The 27,156-nt window shown below is 41.9% G+C and overlaps 1 protein-coding gene and 1 long non-coding RNA gene across 4 annotated transcripts in view; both read left to right on the top strand.

Moving 5' to 3' along the window:
- The window catches only part of LOC311058935, a 236,375-nt gene that overhangs the window by 146,771 nt on the left and 62,448 nt on the right, over nt 1-27,156 (top strand). The gene's annotated exons all lie outside the window — the stretch shown is intronic.
- LOC311058932 (endoplasmic reticulum junction formation protein lunapark-B-like) overlaps nt 21,516-27,156 on the top strand; it is a 33,332-nt gene continuing 27,691 nt past the window's right edge. For all 3 annotated transcript variants that reach the window (XM_084076485.1, XM_084076486.1, XM_084076484.1), the window contains exons 1-2: nt 21,516-21,652; nt 24,597-24,654. In XM_084076485.1, the coding sequence (XP_083932611.1) occupies nt 24,628-24,654 (27 nt within the window). In that variant the 5' untranslated portion in view covers nt 21,516-21,652; nt 24,597-24,627. The remainder of the gene's footprint in view (nt 21,653-24,596; nt 24,655-27,156) is intronic.

Raw genomic sequence — 27,156 nt, 5'->3', positions numbered from 1 at the left:
TAAAAGCTGTGTCATTGTGATTTAGTTTTTCTTTTATTAGGTTTTAAACAAGCTTGTTATGAGCAGTAAACCTTATTCTATGTAGTAATATAGATTTATTATTGTTGTTTTTTTTGGATGATTTATGATCTCTTTGTATATAATAGCTAATATGTTATTATTTCCATGTTGTTGTATGTACTATGTCAGTGATTCTCAACCTTTTTTAATTTCAAGGACCACAGTTTGCACTGTAAAATCTTCAGTGTTTATTTAATCTGAGAGTGTACACATGGAACCCCTTAAGGGTTCATTTGGTTCCATTTGTACACTCAGAGTTACAGACCCAAAAGGGTCCGTTTGAATAGGATCCATCCAACCATTCAAACCATCATGGATGAGCCTATAGGATCCATCCAACCATTCAAACCATCATAGATGAGCCAATAGGACCCATCCAACCATTCAAAGACCATTGTGTTTTTAAATGGACCTGAATGCTTCTTAATGATGTAAAGTTCACTGTTGATTTGTCATCTGACAGCAGAGTTCAACACTTACATTCATACTAATATGTTACGTTTGATTTGTACTCTGTGTTACCTTATTAAATAATGTACAAATAAATAAAGATTAAGATCCTTGAGTAAGTGTTGTGTCTCCTCTATGTGTTGTGTGAGTAGTACAGGAAGTTGTCATTGGTTACCATGAACACAAACTAATGCATCAGGTTACCATGGTTTCATAACAACGGCAGGTCTTTCAGTACAGTGATTCTTTTCAAGGACCCCCAGTTTGATCTGCTTCAGGACCCCAGACCCACCATTTGATACCATTCTTTATCCCTGGACCCCCAATCTGCACCGTAAAATCCTCAGTGTTTATTTAACTCTGAAAGTGTACACATGCAGAGTTATAGTCATAAGGGTCCATTTGGTTCCATTTGTACACTCTCACATGCAGAGTTATAGACATAAGGGTCCATTTGGTTCCATTTGTACACTCTCAGAGTTAAAGACCAGTTAAAGGTCCATTTGGTTCCATGTATACACTCTCAGAGTTATAGACCTGTAAGGGTCCATTTGGTTCCATTTGTACACTCTCAGAGTTACAGATATAAGGGTCCATTTGGTTCCATTTGTACCCTCTCAGAGTTACAGACATACGGGTCCATTTTGGTTCCATTTGTACACTCTCAGAGTTACAGACCTGTAAGGGTCCATTTGGTTCCATTTGTACACTCTCAGAGTTATAGACCTGTAAGGGTCCATTTGGTTCCATTTGTACACTCAGAGTTACAGACATGTAAGGGTCCCTTGGTGGTCCCTGGACCCTACATTGACAAACAGAGCTTTATCCTATGTCAGTGAGTGTGTTGATTCAATTAAATTTTATTAAAGTGTCAAATCACAACAAGTTGTCTCAAGACACTTTACATGTAGAGAAGAGACCCGACAATTCCACCCTGAACAAGCAATTTTTGCGACAGTGGCAACGAAAAACTCCCTCTTAACTGGAAGAAACGTCAGGCAGACCCTAGGCTCTAAGGTGGCGGCCTTCTGCCTCGACCGTGTCGGGGGAAAGAGGAGAGAGAGAGAGAGAGACAGAGACAGAGAGGATAACTATAGGGTGACTGAGTCTATACACTTCGGCTATAGGCTTTATCATAGAGAAAGGTTTTTAGTCTAGTCTTAAATATACAGAGTGTGTCTGCTTTGCGGACTGAGACTGGGAGAAGGTTCCACAGCTGAGGTGCCTGAAACTTAAATGCTCTGCCTCCTGTTCTAACTTTTTTGGGGTTTCCTGGAGCCGTAAGCATTTTTTCATACTGTGGGCGCAGTGGTGTTCTGGTTGGTTTATAGGGCTCGATGAGTTCTTTGAGATATATTGGTGCCTGTCCATTGAGAGCCTTGTATGTGAGGAGGAGAACTTTAAACTCGATTCTGTATTTAACCGGGAGCCAGTGCAAAGAGGCCAATGAAGGAGTGATATGATCTCTTCTTCTGGTTCCTGTCAGTATGCGCGCAGCGGCATTCTGGACAAGCTGCAGGCTATTTAGGGATTTACTTGGGCAGCCTGATAGTAAAGCGTTGCAATAGTCCAGCCTAGAAGTAACAAATGCGTGGACAAGTTTTTCTGCATCATTTTGGGACAGAATGTGCCTAACTTTTGCAATATTACGCAGGTGAAAAAAGGCATTTCTTGAAATTTGTTTTATGTGGGACTGAAAGGACATGTCTTGGTCAAACGTGACTCCCAGATTCTTTACAGTGGCCCTGGAGGTCAAGGTAATACCATCTAGGGTAAAATTCTCATCGGCTAATTTATCTCTGTGGTGCTTAGGGCCAAGTACAATAACTTCAGTTTTGTCCGAGTTGAGGAGTAGGTAATTACGGGTCATCCAACTCTTGATGTCTATAAGACATGCTTGAAGTTTAGCCAGTTGATCTGTTTCATCTGGCTTCATTGATAGATATAATTGTGTATCATCTGCATAGCAATGGAAATTTATAGAGTGTTTCCTAATTATCTCACCTAAAGGAAGCATATATAGAGTAAATAGTATCTTACCACTCAAACAGAGAGCGTCTCCTTTCAAACCCCAATGGTTCTATTGAGCCCCCCGCCCACAGGAGAAGCCCAATTCTCTCACAACTTGCTACAAAAATCGCTCATGAAAAACTATATAATCTCCTACATTTCATTTTCCACCTTCACATGTGTCTCCTTCTCTAATAATCAAAAAGTGCTATATATTTCATCTCGCAATGTACTTCCGGATGGTTCGTTTTGCACCTTCCTTTGCCACATCGGTCACGGGAAAGAAATAAGCACTGCCGTGGTCTATGGAAACGAGCCCAAAAGTGCACCCAAATAAGCCCAAAATCGCTTATACAAACAGTCAGACCTGGCAACGCAGCCTACGCCAATCATGCGTGAGAGATCTACAAGCTATGGGGCAGAGACGCCACCGTATCTTAGCAACAACTACAGCGCTCACTCTCATTGGTCGTGTCACGCTAAGAGCAGTTCCCAGACAATGGCATCGCAGAGAGCTTGCTGTAGCCATCACAGCCAGTCGCAGCGACGACGGACAGGGCGCTGTGATAGCTGCCATGTCGCTAACGCTAACGTGGTTGTCATGCCTGCAGCGGCTGTGCAATCACTTTGTCAACAATGCACGTTCGTGTGGTGAATGTCAATATTGCTGCTCAGTTAGTCCATTGTAGATGGTGTATGTTTGTGTGTGTCTTCTGGAGAACTATGTAGCTCCACAGCAACTACAGTAACTAACGTAATGGCAGGACCGCCCCGTGCAACGCATGTTAGGCTGCATTATGGTCATGTAGTAATTTCAGATCATTTCGCTCCGATTAGAGCAGTGCTTATCAACCCTTTCAGGCCGCCCCCCCCCCCAAATAAACGTAATTGATCTGGGGACCCCCCCATTTTGTTTGACTCCGTTCCACAAGTAAATATTGTGAAAATAGCATATCTACAAGCTCGCAACGCCTCACGTTGAGACGCTTTGTAAGCTTGTAGATCGGCTATTTTCTACATGATTGCCTCTTTCTTAGATTATTTGACAATGTGGCCAATGTTTTTATAGTATAGTTTGTTTGACTACTTTTGTTGCAGAAATGGTCATTTCCTTTACTTTCGTTTTTTTATTGTCTCCGCCAGGCCGACAGGCATGGCGCAAGACTATGTTTCACCCCCTGTCCGTCCGTCTGTGATAGCTAATCTCTCACATCGTTGACTTGATCGCAGCGAAACTGTGCGCACACACTCCCTCGATGCCAATTCAGAACCTCTGCCCTATTTCTTTCACATGGCCCTGTTACAGTGCCACCAGGAGGCCGCTTTTTGCTAAACACATTTTCTCACAGTACTCCTACATATTTTGCCCAAACATCACGCAAATCGGTACACAGTATCTCCACAGTCATTAAAAAAAACGGCTCTTTCAGATTTTTCATATTCCATCCTGATTGGCTAAAATGGCTTCCAAAGTCTGCAGGACTGCTCCGTTTGGACCAAAATGCCTCACATTATGAACACAGCATGCACTTTCCGTGCAACTTTGCACCCACATTCCCACTATGCCAAGGAAGAAATTCCACTTGAGATTTCTCTAATCAGCCTCACGGTGGCGCTATAACAGCCCGATGTGGAGAGTCAGTGAGAGCTGGATAAACAAGGTAAAATGTGTCAAAAGGAGTCTGTACGGCTGTCGATAAATGAACACATGACGTCGGTGGGAGAGGAGATATTGTGTCTTTTGGACAAACAGCAGCGTGGTGCTGATGTTTGTTGTGTGAAGCAGCTTAATGTCAGAGTGTTTGTGTTGGAGCGCCTCAGTGCGGCTGCAGAGTTCATGTGCAACCTCTTCCAGAGAGAGACAGAGACACTAGAAACTCTGCTGGAGAAAAAAAAAAAAACACTGCTGGCCATTGACTTTCATATGGACATTGATCTACACACAGCAGGTATATCTGCTACACACACAACATCAAACTACACACTACAGGTATGATGCAGCGTTTGCATTCCAGCCAGCATGCCAGCGTACTTCCCATATGGTTTCAAGGTGGGCTAAACCATATGGACCCCATGTCAGCAATGTCAGCGGCATCCACTTCAGTCCCAACTGCGATGCCCATGCAGGCTATAAGTAGCTTCTACCTGGCCCTTAGGTGGGCCCCAACTAGCCATGTTTATGTGGGACCAAGGCGGGTCCTAACTGGGTTTGCCCATGCAGGCTTTAACTGGGTTCTACCTGGGCCCTAGGTGTACCCTAACCAACCAGAGTGCAGTGCCCATCGCGCCAATTGTTGTGACGTCAGGGCTCTCAATACTGCACATTGGTGGAGGAGGAGGGGCCGCAGGGCGACCGCACACATCGCTGAACCAATGGTAGCCCACGGATGTTTCCTCTGGGGATTTACAATCTGCCCCTCTATGCCACATATCATCCGCACTACAGGGTCTTCACTGACCGAGCCACGGCCCCACTGGCCCTCATGACGCTACGCCACTTATATGAGCTGCCAAGTGGCCGCGGGCGCTACGTGGGCGTGGCCGCGGGCTAGACGCGAGCCCCCGCGTAGCGGGGGCGAGCTTCTAGTTGGTCCAAGTACAGAGCCTTGTGGGACTCCGTATTTAACCTTTTCGCGTAGGGAAGTGTATCGTTAACGTTTACAAATTGAAATCTGTCAGACAGATAGGACTCAAATTCCATTTCCATTTGGATGTTTTTGTTTTCCATTAATCTTTTTGGTAACACTTTCTATGAAGGTCACCTCTATAATGCTTTATAAACTCATTTATAATGCATTATAATGCTCGTTATAAATGTTTATAATCACGTATAACGACTTATAAATGCTGGTCATAATGCATTATTATGCTCAGTGGAACAGCACATTATAACTACCCTAACGTAGTCAGTTGTAAAGGCTCATAGAGAAGTGCTGTAATGTGTCATAACACATTATAACCAACATGTTTATTAAATGGAATAATGTCTTATAAACATCAATAATATGCTATAACATGACTTTGAGACCTTTAAGTAAAGTGGCCACATATTCATGCGTTATTACATTGTATCATACTATAATACCCTATAGCACAACGTAGGGACCTTTAAGTAAAGTGGCAACATTATTTAATATTCTTTAGCATTTGTATCATACTATAATCTTTTGTTCTCACATGCACCCCATTAAGGGCAACAGCAGCAGCACGGGAGGCGCGTGTTGCGCTAAACTTTGAATTGGGCTTATAGTAAATCATTGCTACCATAAAAGATGCCACCCAAGAAGAACCTCACAACGGAGGATGGTGAGTCGATTAAGGAGTCAATTGAATTCTTATCGGCCGAGATTTCTGAAATGAAACAGCAGCAGAAAACCATCCTGGACCTGGTGGCTGAGGTGAAACATCTGAAGCTGCAGAATGCTGAGAAAGACCAGAAACTCCAATACCTGGAGACCAGAGTTGCAGATCTGGAACAATACACCAGAATGAATGACGTTATTGTCACAGGGCTCCAAATAAAACCCAGGTCGTATGCCAAGGCGGCGACCGTTAACAACGGGGATGAGCCAAACGAACTGGATGCTATCTCTGTGGAGCAACAGGTAGCAGCATTCCTTGAAACCAGAGGGATCGAGTTGGATTGCAACGACATTGAGGCCTGTCACACTCTCACACGGAGAAATGACAAGGACAAAACATCAACCGTCATCATGAGGTTTGTCAATCGAAAACGAAAAATGTCACTGATGAAACAGGGAAGGAAACTGAAGGGATCAAATGTCTACCTCAATGAGCATCTCACCAAACGCAACGCTGAAATAGCCAGGAAAGCACGCTTCATGAGGAAAGACAAGAAAATCCAATCTACATGGACCACCAACTGCAAAGTTTTCATCAAACTCAACGGAGCACCGGAGGAGGCCAAAGTATTGTGCATACGAAGCATGGAGGAACTGGACAAACACCAGTGAGCACCATGGTCGGGCCTGTAAGGTAAATCCACACCGCTATGTGACTAAACAAACATTCAACCATGACACACACCGAAATAACTCATTCATCTACTTCAGGAGACAGTATACAGTTAACGCAAATGATTATGGATTATGATATTCTGGAACTGAAATCCTGTGAATACACGGATCATAATTTACTGGATATAGAAAATGATATAGACCCGGACAATAATTTATTTTCCAACATCAATGACAATTGCTACTATTACACACATGACCAGTACAATCAGTCCATCAAGGCTGATGGAAAATTATCAATAATCAATTTCAACAGCAGAAGCATGTATGCTAACTTTAAAAAAATCAAGAAATACTTAAGTCAGTTTACGCATCCATTCAATATAATTACCATATCTGAGACTTGGATCAACCCTGACAACGGAGTGGATTTCGAGCTGGCTGGATATGAATTTAACTATATAAATAGAAACAATAAGGGTGGCGGAGGAGTAGCTGTGTATGTGGATAGAAATTTGAACTACAAGGTAGTAGAAAACATGACAACTGTGATTGATAACTTAGTTGAATGTTTAACAATTGAAATCTCCATGGAAAATAGTAAAAATGTATTAATTAGTTGCATATATAGAGCACCTGACACTAGTATGGAGGTTTTTAAGGACTGGATAGAAGAGATGTATTCATTAAATAATCAAAAAGTACTTTTTGTCTGTGGGGATACCAATATTGATCTTTTGAAATCAAACAATCATAGAATGACTGAGGAATTCATTAATACCATGTATATTCAATCTTTATTTCAGACTCAGAGTCCATAAAACAATACATATGACAGTTGCTCATTGCTAAAACATAGATAAAAGCAACGATATAAAACAAAACAAAACATAAAACATATAAAACAATAAGACAGACAGTCCTTCTACAGCTGCTCACAGTCTGTAGAGGCTGTTTCGCCAATGTTTCCATATCATGGACGAGAACCTAGTGGAGCTCATGATAGGATTAATTAAAATCTTGATAACATGATTGTCAGACTCTTCAAGACGACATATGAATTTGTACATTAAGTTTCTTAGTAGGGCTTGACAGGTAGGTACCCCCAAGTTAACAAACAGCTGACTGGCACTGTGCCATCTTGGTACCCTCACCAGCAACCGTAGAGCATCATTATATGCTACTTTGAGTTTTTGCATGCTGCTAACCTTGTAATTACTCCATAGGTGAGCCGTATACAAAGGTGTACAGAAAGCTTTAAAAAGCGATACCTTGACATGTACAGAACATTTGTGAAATTTCCTCATTAGTATGTTTGCCTGAGCATATAATTTGGATCTTTGTCTATTGATGTCTTTGTCATCTGTAAGATCATCAGAGATATAGTGACCAAGGTACTTAATCTCCCTGCACACAGATAGTATGTTGCTACTGAGAATAAAAGTAGGGAATACAGCCCTTCTATCCTCTTTACTTCGTACAATCATGATGCTACTCTTTTTGGCATTATACTTAATATTGAATTCAATGCCATAGCATGAGTTTACATCCAAACATTACCAGACCCAGTAGAATTACATCCCATAGTGCTACATTAATAGATAATATATTCACTAATGATATAGATAATAAAACGATGAGCGGATTGTTGATTAATGATATCAGTGATCACCTACCTGTTTTTACTGTCTATGACTGTAATTACAAGATAAATCTGATAGACTGCAAACTACAATTCAGAAGAGTAAGGACAGAGGAAGCCATTAATGCACTTAAGCATGATTTATTAACACAGGATTGGGAGTCTTTATATACAGACAATAATATTGATTGTGCATATGATAAATTCTTAAGGATATTCAAAATATTATTTGATAAACATTGTCCATTAAAACAATATAGTAGAAAACATAATTATACAGACCAACCTTGGATCACTAAAGGACTGCATAATGCGTGCAAAAAGAAAAATACTTTGTATAGAGAATTTATTAAACGAAGAACTAAAGAGGCAGAAAGTAAATATAAAAAATACAAAAATAAGCTAACAAATATAATAAGGAGATGCAGGAAGGATTATTACAGTAAATTATTAGATAACAGTAAAAATAATATTAAAGGAATATGGAAAATATTAAATAATATTATTAGAAATGACTCAGGCCATATTAATTATCCTAAATATTTTATGGATAAGGATATTAATAACTATAATATGGAGGATGTTGTCAATAGTTTTAATAATTTCTTTGTAAATGTGGGACCAAACTTGGCTGAAAATATATCTGATCCTGTGACATCTGAGGAATGCACTGAGAATATTATAGAAAGGAACTCCTGTTCAATGTTTATTACAGCAGTGGAGGAGAGGGAAATTAATTGAAATTGTCGATAAATGTACTAATAAAATGTCCACTGACTGTAATGATATTGACATGAAATTAGTCAAAAATATAATTGGTGGGATTTCGAAACCACTTACATACATCTGCAACTTATCATTTCAAACCGGTAAATTTCCAAGCAACATGAAAATAGCCAAAGTCATACCATTGTTTAAATCTGGGGACACACACAACTTCACAAATTACAGACCTGTTTCCTTGCTTCCACAATTCTCCAAAATTTTAGAAAAACTCTTTAATAACAGATTAGATAATTTCATTGAAAAACACAGTCTACTCAGCGATGGCCAATATGGATTTAGAGCAAATAGATCAACAGCAATGGCATTAATGGAGTCAGTTGAAGAAATCACTAACTCTATTGATGAATTCAAGTATGCAGCTGGGATATTTATAGATTTAAAAATACTATATACTATAATACTAAAATACTATTAATCATGACATATTAATTAATAAAATGGAAAGATATGGGATTAGGGGAATAGTATTAAAATGGGTGAGAAGCTACCTGAGTGACAGGAAACAATTTGTGAAGTTGGGAGATTCTGTGTCAACATGCTTGAACATTGCTTGTGGAGTCCCCCAGGGGTCAGTATTGGGTCCGAAACTGTTCATATTATATATAAATGATATGTGTGATATATCTAAAATACTAAAAATGGTTGTATTTGCAGATGACACAAATATTTTTTGTTCTGGAACTAATTTACAGGAGCTTTTGGACCTGGTCACTTCTGAATTGTGCAAGTTAAAACGGTGGTTTGATAGAAATAAATTGTCATTGAATTTAGCTAAAACTAAATTCATGATATTTAGTAATAATAAAATAGATAACCAAGTAAATATACAAGTAGATGGGGTCGATATTGAAAGAGTTTTTGAAAACAAATTTCTTGGGGTGATAATAGATGATAGACTGAACTGGAAATCTCATATTAAATATATACATACTAAACTATCAAGAAGTATTGCAGTTCTGAACAAAGCAAAGCACGTTCTGGACTATAAATCACTCCGCATGCTTTACTGTTCCCTGGTGTTACCATATCTAAATTACTGTTCAGAGGTTTGGGGAAATACATATAAATCTTCACTTAATAAGTTAGTTATACTTCAAAAAAGAGCTATAAGAACAATACATAAAGCTGAATATCGAGATCATACAAATATATTATTTTTAAATTCAAATCTCTTAAAATTCAGGGATATTATAGAACATAAAACTGCCCTTATAATGTACAAAGCTAGGTATAATCAGCTCCCTGGTAATATCCAGGTGATGTTCTCTGATAGAGAGGGGGGCTATAATTTAAGGGGGGAGTTAAATTTCAAAACTCAAGGTGCTCGGACGACATTAAAATCGTTCTGTATATCTATATATGGCGTTAAGCTATGGAACAGTATGAATGTGGAGCTCAAGCAATGTTCAAACATGATCCGGTTTAAAAAAAGATATAAAGAACGTATTATTATGAGGTATAGGGAGGAAGAATACAGTAACAATCTATAAGTTACTAAGACAATTGAAGTTAATATTGACGATGATATATGTAGATAATAATTATGGAGTATGTAAATACTTGTGTATATGTATATGAATATATATATATGTATATGTATATATATGTGTATATATATTTATAATACTGATTACTTTATTTAATTTGAAACATTTTGTTTAGTTAAGGGTATACCATGTGGGTATATGATAAAGAATGTGATGACGCTGAAGGAAGCAGAAAGAAGGGGTAGGATCAAATAAGTTTTATACTTCAACCTACTCCTTTTTGAACATGTAAAATTATAGTTTTGTTGTTGCCTGAGAGGCTGTATTGCAATTTATTGCATTATTTGTGTGGTTGCCCAACAGGGCAACCAGACTATTGTTATTAGTGTGGTTGCCCTAACAGGGCAACCAGACTAGTGTTATAGTTGACTTTATTATTCTTCCGGATAAACAATACTTCGGGCTGCTACTCCTCCCACAGTTTTTATTCCCCAATGTCATGCCATATGTCAAAATGACCGTCTTGACCGGGAATCGTGTGCTTGTATTTTTGCTAAGAGATTGGTTGAATAGTTTAATTGATATTGATTTATTAGTGCATTAAATTTCCCCATCCACTTTAATGGAAAAGTGAAAAAACTCAAATTCAAGTATTTTTTTCTCAGAAACCGTAAGAGCTAGAGTTACCAGATTTGGAGGGAAAGTTCATAATTGTGTCCGAAATTATAAAAAAAATTATCACACTATTCGGCCTCATGGTGGCGCTATAACAGCCCCCTTTACGTTTTGGCCTGTAACTCTTGAACCGTAGGTCCTAAAATCAAAATTTCTTTTCACCTGGATTCCTTGGGTCACGACGCATCTCCCCATATAGGCCACGCCCATTTGCGTCAGGATAGATTTTTTGATATTGATTTATTAGTGCATTAAATATCCCCATCCACTTTAATGGGAATTGCAAAAACTCCCATTCAAGTATTTTTTTCTCGGAAACCGTAAGGGCTACAGTTACAAGACTTGGAGGGGAGGTTAATAGTTTTTTGCAAAATTATTATGAAAATAATCACACCAGTCGGCCAGATGGTGGCGCTATAAAAGACCACTTTACCTTTTGGCTTATAACTCTTGAACCGTCGTAAAATCAAAATTTATTTTCCCCTGGATTCCTTGGGTCAGGACGCAACTCCCCATATAGGCCACGCCCATTTGCGTCTGGATAGATTGTCCGCCATTTTGAATTTTCTTCAAAACACACTTTTTGCTCCTTTTCCCTCAATTTTTTTCCAAATCTCACACAAATCGGTACACGTGATCTATGGACCCATGCGATATACCTATCCAAGCGGCATTTTGATAGTCCGTACCGTTCGTCCGTAAATGGCTTCCAAAGTTAGCGGGCGTTTGACAAAAAATGCCATAAATCACAAACGAAACGTCCGGTCAATCCCAAATTTGCATCACATGTCAAGAGTGGTATACTAAACCAATCCCCAAAAGCATTTACACTTTGATCCATAGGGGGCACCACAAATGCTCAAAATGTAACCGTTTGATGCAAAAACTTGATTTTTGGGGGATCAATCCTCTCAAAATGAAACGCAAGTGATCTCAGGAGTGACGTGACAATGTAATTGGCGCAGTCTCCGACGGTATTCCTCCCGGCGTATTACTGGAGTCCCGACCGGCGTCGGCGCAACCACACTTTGCAATTGCCAATTGCGACGCGTCTAGTTTTTTTATTGTTGTTATTATTATTATTTTTTTTAAAACATGTTCAAAATAAAGATTTCATTCATTCATTCATTCATTCATAATACTCTATAGCTTGACGTAGAGAGCTTTAAGTAAAGTGGAAACATTCTTTAATAGTCATTAGCATTTGTACCGTACTATAAAACCCTATAGCTTGACGTACAGAGAAGGAATGAGTCCATATCAGTGTGGTTTGATTTTGTTCATTTTACTGGACATTATGGAACTATAACAAGACAGTTAAACACATAAACAATTAATTTCTGTCCAGTCTTCATCACATTACATAACAGGATGTATTGGCTTCCTTTTTGATTGATAGACAAACACTGTAACTGGACATAAACATAATAATACATAACAGAAATAACATCACATTTAAGCAAAAAATCGTTTTACAAAAATATAATAAATACATGACACCAAATAGTTCTGTTGTTTCCAAAATAGTATTACTATTACAGTGGGGTAGAATTAATTAATTAATCACAACACAGTCACACAGTAGCAGCTTGGGGCCTCTGCAGTCACTACTTCAGTACAAGTTTGCTTTAGCTGCTAAGTTAAGATGCTACGCTAAGATGCTAAGCTAAGCTGCTCAGCATGGAGGACAATACTACAAAACAAACATTGTGGAGACAAACGGGCAACTTTCCCACCATTAAAATACCCCCTCGTCATATGCTACTTTATGTGTCTAAGTTTAGTTTACCCACTTTATGATATATCACCTGCAACAAGAAGGTTAAACACAAACAATGAATTAAGGCACGTTTATGTCCAGTCTTCATCACATTGCATAACAGGATGTCATTTTATTGTCCTCTTTGACTGACAGAATCCTGTAGCGCTCACTGGAGTGTAATGCCCCCTTGTGGCGTGGTGGAGCTAGTTCTGTATGTGTTGTTGCTATTCAAGTGCATGGTAGATGTCATCTACTTATATAATCGAGGATTGACTTCCGCCCCGCCACTGACGCCATACCCACAGCTCTGTTGTCGAGTAAACACGACACCGACACACCACATCTCGCCACCACAGTAGCCACGGCGTGCGTGCTGAATTTACGGGTGGCGTAGAACACCTATCATTGCTCACTACATATTTTCCACCTCGCAACATAATTAATTCTACTCACCACATTACGACCCCAACGGAAGGGGAAACAGTTCCACACCGTTTACCGTGCGCACCACCGACACCGAACGCAGACGGGTTTAGCCGAAACAACACGAAGCGGCCGCCATTGAAACTCCGCATCTCTGCCTCGACAGCACAACAACACAAGCGCGTCCTTCGCTTCATCCCCCCCCCTAGCTTACCTTTTTGATGACCCAGGCCGTTGCTTTCACTTCAGTCATGTCTGTATCACAATATGTCCGTCATTCACGTGCCGTGTACATCCCAAACACAAAACAAAACACGCAGCCGACTTTCTCATGTCCCCACTCCCCACAACAACTGAGCCATCTGCGTTGCCACGTTGCCAGCCGATAAGCACACAAGACAAGAAAAGATCAGTGTTGCCACATTTGCGCCAGAAACAAGCAAACACCTTCATGAAGAAAAAAAAAACAGCCGAAGGGGTCCGCCATGTTCCACAGGGGTCCGCGAGGGTCCCAACACTCCCAGGGGGTCCGCAGACCCCCAGGGGGTCCGGGGACCCCCAGGAAAAAAAATGATTTTTTTACTTTTCTTTTGGAAATTCTTATCCCACGATTTTGCTACCCCGTGCGCGGCTAGCGGGCCGGCCGCCCGTAGGGCGCCCGGACCTCTAGTGGTATTACAAGTTAAATAGTTTCAAAGAGAGAGTTCACGTATAAGTGTATTTCTTTTCTGTCATATTGTTGTAATGTTAGTCTATTTACTTAATAGTCACTGTGTTCCATTCCTGCAAAAGACAACACATACAGAGCAATAGCTCTACCGCGCCACAAGGGGGCATTACACTTCAGTGAGCGCTACAGGATTCTGTCAGTCAAAGAGGACAATAACATAATATCCTGTTATGCAATGTGATGAAGACTGGACAGAAACGTGCCTTAATTCATTGTTTAATTATGTGTTTAACTGTCTTGTTGCAGGTGGGATATCATAAAGTGGATAAACTTAGACACATAAAGTAGCATATGACCAGGGGGTATTTTGATGGTGGGAAAGTTGGCCTTTTGTCTCCACAATGTTTGTAACTACAATTGTCCTCCATGCTGAGCATCATAGCTTAGCATCTTAGCTTAGCATCTTAACTTAGCAGCTAAAACTAACTTGTACTGAGGTAGTGAGTGCAGAGGCCCCAAGCTGCTACTGTGTGACTGTGTTGTGATTCATTAATTGATTCTACCCCACTGTAATAGTAATACTATTTTGGAAACAACAGAACTATTTGGTGTAATGTTTGGTGTCTTGTTATATATTTGTAAAACAATGTTTTGTTTAAATGTGATGTTATTTTTGTTATGTATTATTCTGTTTATGTCCAGTAACAGTATGGCTATCAATCAAAAAGAAAGCCTACATCCTGTTATTCCCCTCGAAAGTTTGCCTATCCGAGATAGTATTGATAACCTACTACTCTCAGCCCCTACCGGACCGCCCTCCGACGTAATACCCCCAGAAGTGGCTGTACGACACAGTGTATATTTGGACAGTTTCTCCCCGGTCGAGCTCTCCGAATTCACTTTAATGATCACATCTTCCAAACCAACGACCTGTCTCTTGGATCCAGTCCCAACTAGATTGCTTAAAGAGGTCCTGACCCCGGTTGGTGCATCCCTACTCGATATAATCAATATGTCTCTGGTGACGGGCTACGTACCACAGTCCTTTAAGGTAGCTGTCATCAAACCCCTCCTCAAGAAGCCTACTCTCGACTCAGGCATTTTGGTTAACTATAGACCTATATCGAACCTCCCATTTCTCTCTAAAATCCTTGAGAAAGCAGTCGCCAAGCAGTTATGTGACTTTCTACATAACAACAAGCTATTTGAAGCTTTTCAGTCAGGATTCAGAGCACACCATAGCACTGAGACGGCATTGGTGAAGGTCACAAATGACCTCCTGATTGCATCCGATAATAACCTTCTCTCTGTACTGGTTCTGTTGGACCTCAGTGCTGCATTTGATACTATTGATCACCATATTTTGTTGCAGAGACTTGAGCATCTGGTTGGCATTAAGGGTGCTGCATTGAACTGGTTTGAGTCCTATCTGTCTGACAGATTTCAATTTGTAAACGTTAACGATACACCTTCACTACGCGAAAAGGTTAAATACGGAGTCCCACAAGGCTCTGTACTTGGACCAATACTATTTACTCTATATATGCTTCCTCTAGGTGAGATAATCAGGAAACACTCTATAAATTTCCATTGCTATGCAGATGATACACAATTATATCTATCAATGAAGCCAGATGAAACGGATCAACTGGCTAAACTACAAGCATGTCTTATAGACATCAAGAGTTGGATGACCCGTAATTACCTACTCCTCAACTCGGACAAAACTGAAGTTATTGTACTTGGCCCTAAGCACCTCAGAGATAAATTAGCCGATGAGAATTTTACCCTAGATGGTATTACCTTGACCTCCAGGGCCACTGTAAAAAATCTGGGAGTCACGTTTGACCAAGACATGTCCTTTCAGTCCCACATAAAACAAATTTCAAGAAATGCCTTTTTTCACCTGCGTAATATTGCAAAAGTTAGGCACATTCTGTCCCAAAATGATGCAGAAAAACTTGTCCACGCAATTGTTACTTCTAGGCTGGACTATTGCAACGCCTTACTATCAGGCTGCCCAAGTAAATCCCTAAATAGCCTGCAGCTTGTCCAGAATGCCGCTGCGCGCATACTGACAGGAACCAGAAGAAGAGATCATATCACTCCTTCATTGGCCTCTTTGCACTGGCTCCCGGTTAAATACAGAATCGAGTTTAAAGTTCTCCTCCTCACATACAAGGCTCTCAATGGACAGGCACCAATATATCTCAAAGAACTCATCGAGCCCCATAAACCAACCAGAACACCACTGCGCCCACAGTATGAAAAAATGCTTACGGCTCCAGGAAACCCCAAAAAAGTTAGAACAGGAGGCAGAGCATTTAAGTTTCAGGCACCTCAGCTGTGGAACCTTCTCCCAGTCTCAGTCCGCAAAGCAGACACACTCTGTATATTTAAGACTAGACTAAAAACCTTTCTCTATGATAAAGCCTATAGCCGAAGTGTATAGACTCAGTCACCCTATAGTTATCCTCTCTCCCCTCCCCACCCTCCCCCCCCTCTCTCCTCTCGTCCTCTCTCTTCTCGTTCTCCCTTTGGTTGTGTGGGTTTGTGTCCCAATGGTACAATCGTAATTAACCCTGTACGGATTCACGCTCTAGTAAGGCCTGCCACTAATTCTACAACCGGGGACCCGCTCCCCGGAGTTTCTTTTATTTCCCACGTCGCAGGTCCATGGACTGTCAATACGGACCCCCAGCTGCGGCTCAAGACTGTGACTGCGGACCGGGCCTCTCCATGGAGCACGACCGTGGATTTCTACTACACTGCACTATACCACTATACTATATATACTGTATATTATCTTAATATTCTTATATTATACCATTATATACTACATACACATTATTGCTGTACTATATTATACTATCATATATATCATATATTACACTATTATATGTGCTACTATTGTTACTGTTACTACCTGCACTGTATCTCTCTCTCTCTGTCTCTCTCTCTCTCTCTCTCTCTCTCTCTCTCTCTCTCTCTCTCTCTCTCTCTCTCTCTCTCTCTCTCTCCCTCTCTCACTCCTCTTTCCCCCGACACGGTCGAGGCAGAAGGCCGCCACCCTAGATCCTAGGGCCTGCCTGACGTTTCTTCCAGTTAAGAGGGAGTTTTTCGTTGCCACTGTCGCAAAAATTGCTTGTTCAGGGTGGGATTGTCGGGTCTCTTCTCTACATGTAAAGTGTCTTGAGACAACTTGTTGTGATTTGACACTTTAATAAAATTGAATTGAATTGAATTGAATTATGATAATGTGATGAAGAAATGTGCCTTAAAATCATTGTTTATGTGTTTAACTGTCTTGTTGCAGTTCCATAATGTCCAGTAAAACTCAAAACACACTGATTTGGACTCATTCCTTCTCTCTACATCAAGCTAAAGAGTATTATAATATGATACAAATGCTAATGACTTATACAGAATGTTGTCACTCTACTTAAAGGTCACTACGTCATGCTATAGGGTATTATAGTATGATACAAGTGCTAATGACCACTAAATAATGTTTCCACTTTACTTAAAGGTCACTGTGTCGTGCTATAGTGTATTGTAGTACGATGTCTAATAACGCATGAATATGTGGCCACTTTACGTAAAGGTCTCAAAGTCATGTTAGAGCATATTATTGCATTGTATTCCATTTAATAAACATGTTGGTTATAATGCGTTATGACACATTACAGCACTTCTCTATGAGCCTTTACAACCGACTAAGTTAGGGTAGTTATAATGTGCTGTTCCACATAATAATGCATTTGAGTTATAATACATTATAAACGTGGTTATAAGTCGTTATACATGATTATAAACATTTATAACGAGCATTATAATGCATTATAAATGAGCTTATAAAGCATTATAGAGGCGACCTTCATAGAAAGTGTTACCCAAATAATGCAGAAGTGAGTAAAAAAAAAACAGAGATTTAATTTTCCTATATTCTGGTGCATTTTGGGAGTTTGATACTTATATCAGGTTTTACAGGCATAGGACAATTATGGGTACATTCTTTTGTGACATTTTAACAATTTATTTATGTCGACACAAGGGAAATAGCCCTACAAGGACACAAATATTACAGGTGCAGCAACGTTACATCCACAAAATCAAGTCATATGTCCTCATGATACAACAAGCATCATGGTGGCACCCTGGTTGTCGGACTCAGTGCGTACTGAGAGACGGAGCCTAAGAGCAGCTGAGCGTAAATGGAGAAATGGCAACCTCCCGGAGGACCTTCTTACCTTCCAATCTCTCCTTTCTACCTTTTCCTCCTCTCTATCAGCTGCTAAAGCTGCTTTCTTCTGCACTAAAATTCAGGCTTCTGCTTCTAACCCTAAAAAACTCTTTGAAACTTTCTCCTCTCTCCTGCAACCACCTCCCCCTCCTCCCTCCTCGTCCCTCGTCCCTGACGATTTCGCCAACTTCTTTGACAAGAAGGTGAACGATATCCGATCCTCATTCCCTCCTCCCCCGGCTGGTGCCCTGCGCACTACCCACACCCGTCCCTCTTCCACCCTCCCCTCTCTAGCTTCATCTACTCCTCTCTCCCCCCCCTCCACCTCTCTATCCCACTTTTCTCCCCTTTCTCCTAACGAGGTCCTTCTCCTTGTTACCTCTAGCCGCCCCACCTCATGCTCTCTGGACCCTGTCCCATCCCCTCTGCTGCAGTCCACTGCACCTGAACTTCTTCCCTTCTTAACCCACCTTATTAACACCTCTCTGACATCTGGTTACTTTCCCTCTACTTTCAAGACTGCCAGAGTCACCCCCCTCCTCAAGAAACCGACACTTGACCCCTCTGAAGTCAAGAACTACAGGCCGGTTTCCCTTCTATCCTTCCTATCTAAAACTCTCGAACGTGCTGTGTTCAAACAACTGTCCTCGTATCTCCACCAGAACAACCTCCTGGACTCCAACCAGTCTGGGTTCAAAGTGGGTCACTCGACAGAGACTGCCCTCCTGGCAGTGGCGGAGTCACTCCATGCCGCTAGAGCGAACTCTCTCTCCTCTGTCCTGATACTCCTGGACCTGTCTGCAGCGTTCGACACAGTGAACCATCAGATCCTCCTCTCCACCCTCGAGGGGATGGGTGTCTCAGGCTCTGCACTCTCCCTGTTTGCATCCTACCTGACGGGTCGCTCCTACCAGGTGAAGCTGGGAGGGTCTGTGTCAGAACCACACAGGCTCACTACTGGGGTTCCCCAAGGCTCGGTTCTGGGTCCTCTTCTCTTCTCTCTCTACACTACATCTCTTGGTGCTGTCATCCGCTCCCATGGCTTTTCCTACCACTGCTATGCCGATGACACCCAGCTGATCCTCTCATTCCCCCCCTCTGACACACACGTGGAGGCACGCATTGCTGCTTGTCTGGCTGACATCTCGGAGTGGATGTCGACGAACCACCTGAAGCTCAACCTGGACAAGACCGAGCTGATGTTCATCCCGGGGAAGGGCTGTCCTCACCGAGACATGGCCATCACCATTGAGAACGCTGTGGTGACGTCAACTCGGACTGCGAAGAATCTGGGTGTGACCCTGGACGATCAACTGTCGTTCTCGGCTAACATCGCATCAGTGACACGGTCCTGCAGATTCCTCCTCTACAACATCAGGAGAATTCGGCCCTTCCTCACGGAGAAGGCAGCCCAGGTGCTCATCCAGGCTCTTGTCATTTCCCGCCTGGACTACTGCAACTCCCTCCTGGCTGGCGCTCCGGCATCTGCCATCAGACCCCTGGAGCTTGTTCAGAAAGCTGCGGCTCGTCTGGTGTTCAACCGCCCCAAGTTCTCTCACACAACTATCCTTCTCCGTTCCCTGCACTGGCTCCCCGTAGCGGCTCGCATTCAGTTTAAAACCCTGGTGCTAGCCTATAGGGCAGCGAAAGGAACAGCTCCCTCTTACCTCCGGGTATTGGTTAATGCCCACAACCCTTCCCGACCACTCCGGTTGGCCACCAAGGGGCGACTGACTCCCCCGCCACTCAACGGTCCTTCTGGTCGATCGACACGGTCACGACTTTTTTCTGTTCTGGCCCCACAGTGGTGGAATGAACTTCCCACTGATGTCAGGACAGCAGAGTCACTGCCCATCTCTCAAAGTGGGGGGCCAAACGTCACCGGGAAACTCAAATTCTTTACTTAATTAAAAGTAGGCCTACCAATACTGCAATATAGAAATACTACAAGTAAAAGTCCAGAATTGAAAATGTACTTGACAAAAAGTACAAAAGTACAAAAGTGTTGCCATATTTTGCGAGAGAAATAAGCAACCAGATCTATGAAAACAAGCCCAAAAGAAGTGGCTTAGATACATCGACTACTTGAAAATAGCCGATCTACAAGCTCACGTGAGCTTGTACATAGGTTATTAAAAAAAACTCTTGCAATAAAATAAAGAACATTTGGAATATTTTTTTAAAACATTCTAACAACACAAATGCTCCCTGGCACAAAACATTTTCATGAAAAGATTTGAGAACCACTGGTTTAATTTTTTTTGTTTTAAAAAAAAAAGCCTAAATAAGCAAGCACCTAAATAAGCCTAAATAAGCAAGTACACTTTATAAATAAGCCATACAAAACTACTAATTTTACAAGCAACTTCACATAAAAAGAAGCCCAAAGTCGCTTATAATAAGCCGACATGGCAACGCTGATGCTGATCCTAACCTCGCCTCCAACAGATGTTTATGTTTGATTGTGTGCTGTCATGCTCGTTTGAGCTCATATGTGTTTGGGAATGTTGTTGAAGGTTATGTTATTTCGTCAGCTGACACCCAAGCCATACTACATTTATTTGATATCTCCGACGTCTGAACACTTGCTGACAGACAGACAGCTGTTTACTCAGCCACCGTGACCGTGAGCCACCCACGTTAGACCCACGTTAGACTACGTTTCTCAGACTGGAAACATAGAGAAACACAATTTAGCTGTTAGCTCAATCTCATTGTATGTAAGATACCCATTTGTATTTAAGATACCCATGCCAAGCCGTTTCTTTGATATCTCCGACATCTGATCTCCAACAGCTTTTCCTCCAGGTTGGAAATGTGTGCAATTTAACTTTTTTAATTTAACGTCTGAAACCTTGGCATTGCATCCGATAATGCAGCACTGTCGTACCATTGCTAAATTAGAGCAACAGACAAGTTAGAGATAGATAATAATGTACACCGTCTACTTGCTGGACAACAAACACAGGACTACAGACTACACTACACTACTCTACACTTGTGGCAGCTGTCAATCTACTCCCTCAAGATGGCGGCGGAAGTGGCACGATTTAAGGGCGTGGCGACCATGTTACGTCGCTATGCCCGGAGTCTATAGACAATTGGACAATTTACTCCAGTAAACTAAAAGTACCTCAACATTGTACCTAAAGTACAGTACTTAAGTAAATGTACGTAGCTACTTTCCACCTTTGGTCCTTGTTGGAATGAAAAAGTTTGACTGAGAATCACTGCTTTAATAGCCTTTAAGTGTAGAGAACTACAACGCAAAGTATTCTGGGTAAAAATAAATAAAGGCATATGACGTCATCGGGTCGCGCCGGGGGATGACGCGAGCCAAAACAAAACAAAACAGCTGTGTGTGTGGTGGATGACAGTTTGACGGGGCTCTCTCTCCCTCTTTTACCGCTCCTTCTGGTTCGAGTCCTGGTGCTTCTACTCTCTGCTCTACACACACGGAAAACAATGCAAGTATAACAACAACAACAACAACAACAACAAAAACAGCTGCTTTGTTTTGTTGAAGTGTTCGCGCTCGTGCACGTTTGACCTGCTTTTTTCACTTTAGCTGTAGCGCTATGGGTGCTAACTTTACTTCATGTTGGCAGAGGAGGGGTGTGTAATGATGTGAATCAGTGGTTCTCAAAGTGGGGGGTCCTTGAGGGGGGGGCGGGGGGGGGGGGGGGCGGTTCCACTTCCAGGGGGTCCCTAGCCCCTAGCCCCTAGCCCTGGTCCAGAGCGTTAGTGAGTTCTCTCCAAGCTCTATTCACAGCAGCCATATTATGAAGACATTCACAGGTGTAATACCAATGATAATAATGAAGGCTCTGTTCCATTCTGGTCAAACAGAGTCAGGGTGCTGATATTGTGCATGTTGGCTCACTGGAAACACTCTGTTACACCAGTGGGTCCAGCCCCTACGGAACCTCTCCCTCCGCTGTATAGCTCGGAGAGGTTCCGTCGGAGCTACAGTGGGTCTACAGTTGGGGTCCAGGGACCCTCAGTCATGGGCTTCCAAATGGCCCCTTACAGGTGTGTAACTCTGAGATTGTACAAATGGAACCAAATGGACCCGTTTGGGGTAAGCACTTTATATTTGAGATCTGAACGTTTAAGTAGATGCACGGGTTGTAAATGTAAAATATTCTCAAACCAGGAACAAGTGGTTCCATGACGCTTGTGACAGACGAGCGTCATGTGAACCATGGCTATCATCGACCCAACATTCCACTACCCTGCGAGGGCTCCGTCTTTAGTAAAGATATTAAAACGATTTTGCTGTTCATCGAAACAAAGGCTGTGTTGTGTTGTTGCAAGTCTATTCTCCAGGGTGGGAAGCCTCTCAGGACACCTTCTCTGTATAATACACTTTTTGGGCAGAAAATTAAATATGTCCGCCAGACGGAAATTATTTTATTTCTTCCATTGCTCCCTCTACAGATATGGTCAATATTTACCAGATGAAGTCTCTTTTGGGGGTCCCTGGCATCTCTTTTCAATCTGGGGGGGGTCCGTGAGTTATGTATCAATTTGGGGGTCCTTGACATGAAAAGTTTTGAGAAGCGCTGACGTAAATGACGTTAAGAAGATGTGAATTAATTATATTACACGTGTACACTCACAGTTTATTGATTGATTGATTTTTTTATTTGGGTACATTATGTAATCAAGTAAAATGCACACACACATATAAATCATAACTAAGTTAACTACTACTAATAATAATAATATGATGCTTATTTATAGAGATGTACCGATACCATTTTTTCCTTCCTGTTTCCGATAACCCATAACTTGCATATCGGTCGATACCGAGTAGCGATCCGATACCAGGACTAGGGCAGTGGTTCTCAAAGTGGGGTCCGTGGACCATCTGGGTCCTTTGAGCAGGTTCCAAATGGACCCTCACGGGTCTGTAACTATGAGCGTACAAATAGAACCAGATGGACCCATTTGTACACTCTCAGAGTTATGGGGGCGGTCCTTGAAATCAAAAGCTTTGAGAACCACTGATCTAGGAATTAGTCTAAATAATATTTAAAGTGCAGATACAAGTTAGTAAATAATAATGTAAATAGTGCAGTAAGAGTATAAAACAGTAGTGTAACATCAACTGAAGCATTCAACATACAAAATAATCGATGACTGTAAATTACCATTATCGGAATGGCATAAACTGACTTACTCGCCAAAAATGTAATTTTTTAGAAATCCAATGGATCCAGTAGAACGTTTTTCAGCCCAAGGACCCCCTATCTGAGAAAGAGAGATGAAGCAGGGACCCCCCACTACATGTTGTATTACATTGCGTTGCAGATTAAACTTTTTCATAGATTTCATAGATAGCTTCATAGACTTGTTTGACAGCACAGCACTATAATTGTGTAGCGTTGTTGGATTCATGTTAATCCATTAAGACCGTGAACGCATCTGCGGGGCATTACATATTATATATATTCAAAGATTTGCACAAACTATCAAGATTTTTCAATAAGATCTACAACCTCAAGCTACAAACTCAAGCTATGAGCTTGTAGATCTGCTATTTTTGAATAGCCCAAAGAAATCAAAAAATGGGTTAATGTGTGTTTTCAGACAGTTAATCACTTAAACCCTCAAATCAATATTTAGAAAACTTGTACTTGGTCTGCTCTTTTTCCCCCTCCACCAACCCTCTTTAGCTCACAACAACGCCTCGCAGCGCGCTGTGAGCTTGTAGATCTGCTATTTTCAGCTAATATGCCCCATCAAAATAGGGACGCTAGGGTTCAAGTGGTTAAAAGTCACACTCAAATTTGGCGGCCCCCCTGTAAGTAACTCAGAGGACCCTGTCTAGGGGTCCTGGATCCCCTGTTGAAGACCCCTGCTGTAGTGTGATGAAGTAGGACATAAAAAATAAAAGTGTAACCCATTAAGACCGGGAACGCAGCACGTGGGTCATTTTTTGATTTCTATGGCTATTCGAAAATAGCAGATCTACAAGCTCATAGCGCGGCGCAGAGTGACACAATTAAATCGCAATTATTTGAGTGATTAATTAATCGTCAACTTAAATTTGTAATTGTGACAGCCCTACCCCTACCACTGGTTATTTATGTATTTATTTGCGCAGCAACGTTTCATGTGACGTTGTCCAATAAGCAATTAGAATCTCACCCTCAACCACAGGCAGCGCTGATGAGAAAACGGTGAAATCCAGTAGGACAGTGCAGGCAGGGCATCAAGGCCGCTGTGGCGGTGGGGGGCATCTCTTCTTTCGAGGGGCACGCGGCCAAACAGAGGGGGCAACGAGAGCCGTGGCCGTCGTGAAATTCCTGCCCTGGATTATACCACCAAATAAAATCAACCATTCAGTGTGAAAGTCTGTATTTCAATGTGTATGTTAATGTCACTTCTTTTTTTCTTATATAGTAAACCAGACAGACGGCTGTGAGTCACAGAGATGGGGGCTGTCATCTCACGATGGAGGGTAAGTGTGTGTGTGTGTGTGTGTGTGTGTGTGTGTGTGTGTGTGTGTGTGTGTGTGTGTGTGTGTGTGTGTGTGTGTGTGTGTGTGTGTGTGTGTGTGTGTGTGTGTGTGTGTGTGTGTGTGTGTGTGTGTCAGAATCATCTTTATTGTCAAATCACAGGGTTTACATGTGTAAAAGCAAGTGGGTGAAATTCATCGTTGTGTGAGCTCCATCATTGATTGAATACTTTATTAGTCAGAAATGTACAACAGTCCGATGGTAGCCTGTGTGTGTGTGTGTGGTAGAATTTGAGATGTGAAAAAGACAGTTAGTGCTCCATTCACACTGGCAGATACAAAATATCTAAAGATACACAGCGTATCTGTAGCTTTGTAGCTGAAGTTGAAACCACCACCTGAGTCAGACAGACAGATGTTAGTATTGATCAGTGGTGGCAAAAGTACTAACATGTTTTACTTAAGTAAAAGCATCAATACTGCAATGAAGAAGTACTCTGTTACAAGTCCGGAATTCAAAATTTACTTGAGTAAAAGTGTGAAAGTATTGGTATCAAAACGCACTTAAAGTACCAAAAGTAAAAGTACCAAAATATTTCAAAATAGCAGATCTACAAGCTCACAACGCGTCGCGATCTTCTAGATCGGCTATTTTCAAATAGCTTAGGTATAAGATAGGGCTAAAGTGGTTAATGTATGTTTTATAAGGGGCGGCCATAGCTGAATGGTTAGTGAGCCCACCTAGGGAGCCAGAGACCCTGGTTGCCCCAGGTTCGATTCCAGGCCAGGTCAGCATATGTGTCGATGAAATGAAATTTGTCCCTGAGCAAGACTCTTAACCCCTAATTGCTCACAGGTTCTCATTGGAAACAAGACCGCAAGGACTTTCATGAACGACCTGTTAAAAGGAATTATCCTTATCCTTATCCTTATAATGTAATAATGTATATCTGCAAAGTAACTAGTAACTAAAGTTTTCAAATAATCGTAGTGGAGTGAAAGTACAATATTTGTCTGCTGTGTGACTTGACAGACAGTTCTACAGTCTCTAATCTCTATCTGCCTGCATCACCTTCGTACTCCGTTCAACTAATAGACCAAAGACCAAGTATTTGTTTACCAACATTGAGACTGGATGCACACGTGATTGTTTCATGCAATCAATTCTCAACCTGTTGTTTTGGGGTGCGCTGGTTTCAGCGTACCCTGACCCCCTCTTGTGTGTTGGCTAGTGAGGCGCGTCCTAGCGAGACCTGACAGAATGGGTTTCATTTGGAGCCAGTATGACGTTTGGAGCCAGTGTGACGTCGTCTGTTAAGCGAACAGCCTTCTCCCTGGCTGTTGAAGGCAAAAGGGGGCGGGGCTGGCGGGCTAAGTTAGTGCAGTGAGTGTGGCAGTTGGGGCAAACGCAGTCCCCACAACATCATTTACGATTCTGTGCCCATCGGCCGGTCGTCGCGGTCACTTGCGCCTGGAGGCGCTCGGGCGCGACTCCTCGGCCTCAAGGTCTGCTGAGTCGGCGCGCCTCCGTCATGGTCCAAAACTTTACTTTATCGGCGACAAAAATAGACCGCGGTTGTTTGAAAAAGTATTGTCCCAAGCGGGAGTCGAACCCTGACTCCCAGAGGTAGTGGATCGGTAGTCCAATGATTAGCGAGGTGCGCCACTGAGGCCGGTGCTGAGATTGGGTATTCGGGCTGGATTAGAATGTGACGTCCTAACTCTTCTATTGTAGAGGAAAGAAGTCCCCGCCCGCCCGCGCGCCCGCCCAATAGGGGAAGCCTCGCCCCGAAGGGCCTTTTTTTGCCTTCAACAGCCAGGGAGAAGGCTGTTCGCGTCTGTTAAGGGGTCTATACAGTGGTTCTCAAAAAAAAAAATTGTGCCAAGGACCCCTACATTGATATAAAGCCTATTCGGCCGCGGACCGCCGGACCCCCATCTGGAAATGTTTTGTGCCAGGGACTCCAAGCAGAGAAGATTTGAGTAAAAAAGTGTTCAAATCAAAAATTCACTTTTTAAAAGATGTTCAAAAATAGCAGATGTACAAGCTCGCAGGGCAGCACAAACTGACGCGCTGTGAGCTTGTAGATCTGCTAATTTTGAATAGCCAATGTATAAAATATGGATACAGGGGTTAAAATGATTGTGATGGCATGCTACTGTTAACTACTTTTACTGGGGACCCCCTGATACCCCCCTAAGGACCCCTGGGGGTCCCTGGACCACACTTTGATAACCAATCTACTGACACATAAAACATTAAATCAGTCTTATCATTAAGCTTCTGTGTTGTTTTCATAGTGATGAATCAGTCACTTCAGTATTGAAATTGGGTTCGCTGCTCAAAGCTTTATTTTACACATTGCACGTGACTGCCATCTGCTGGTGAATTTGAGGCAGTGTTTTTCAGTCTCTTCAGACAGACTACTGCACACCATTTTTAGACATGCAAAAGTGTCACTTTTCAGCTACAGTCACCTTTTTGAACCCAAATAGGGCAATTGT

Source organism: Gymnoscopelus microlampas, assembly GCF_963454915.1.
Source record: "Gymnoscopelus microlampas genome assembly, chromosome: 13".
Classification (NCBI taxonomy): Eukaryota; Metazoa; Chordata; class Actinopteri; order Myctophiformes; family Myctophidae; genus Gymnoscopelus; species Gymnoscopelus microlampas.
This window is presented reverse-complemented; position numbering and strand designations above follow the sequence as displayed.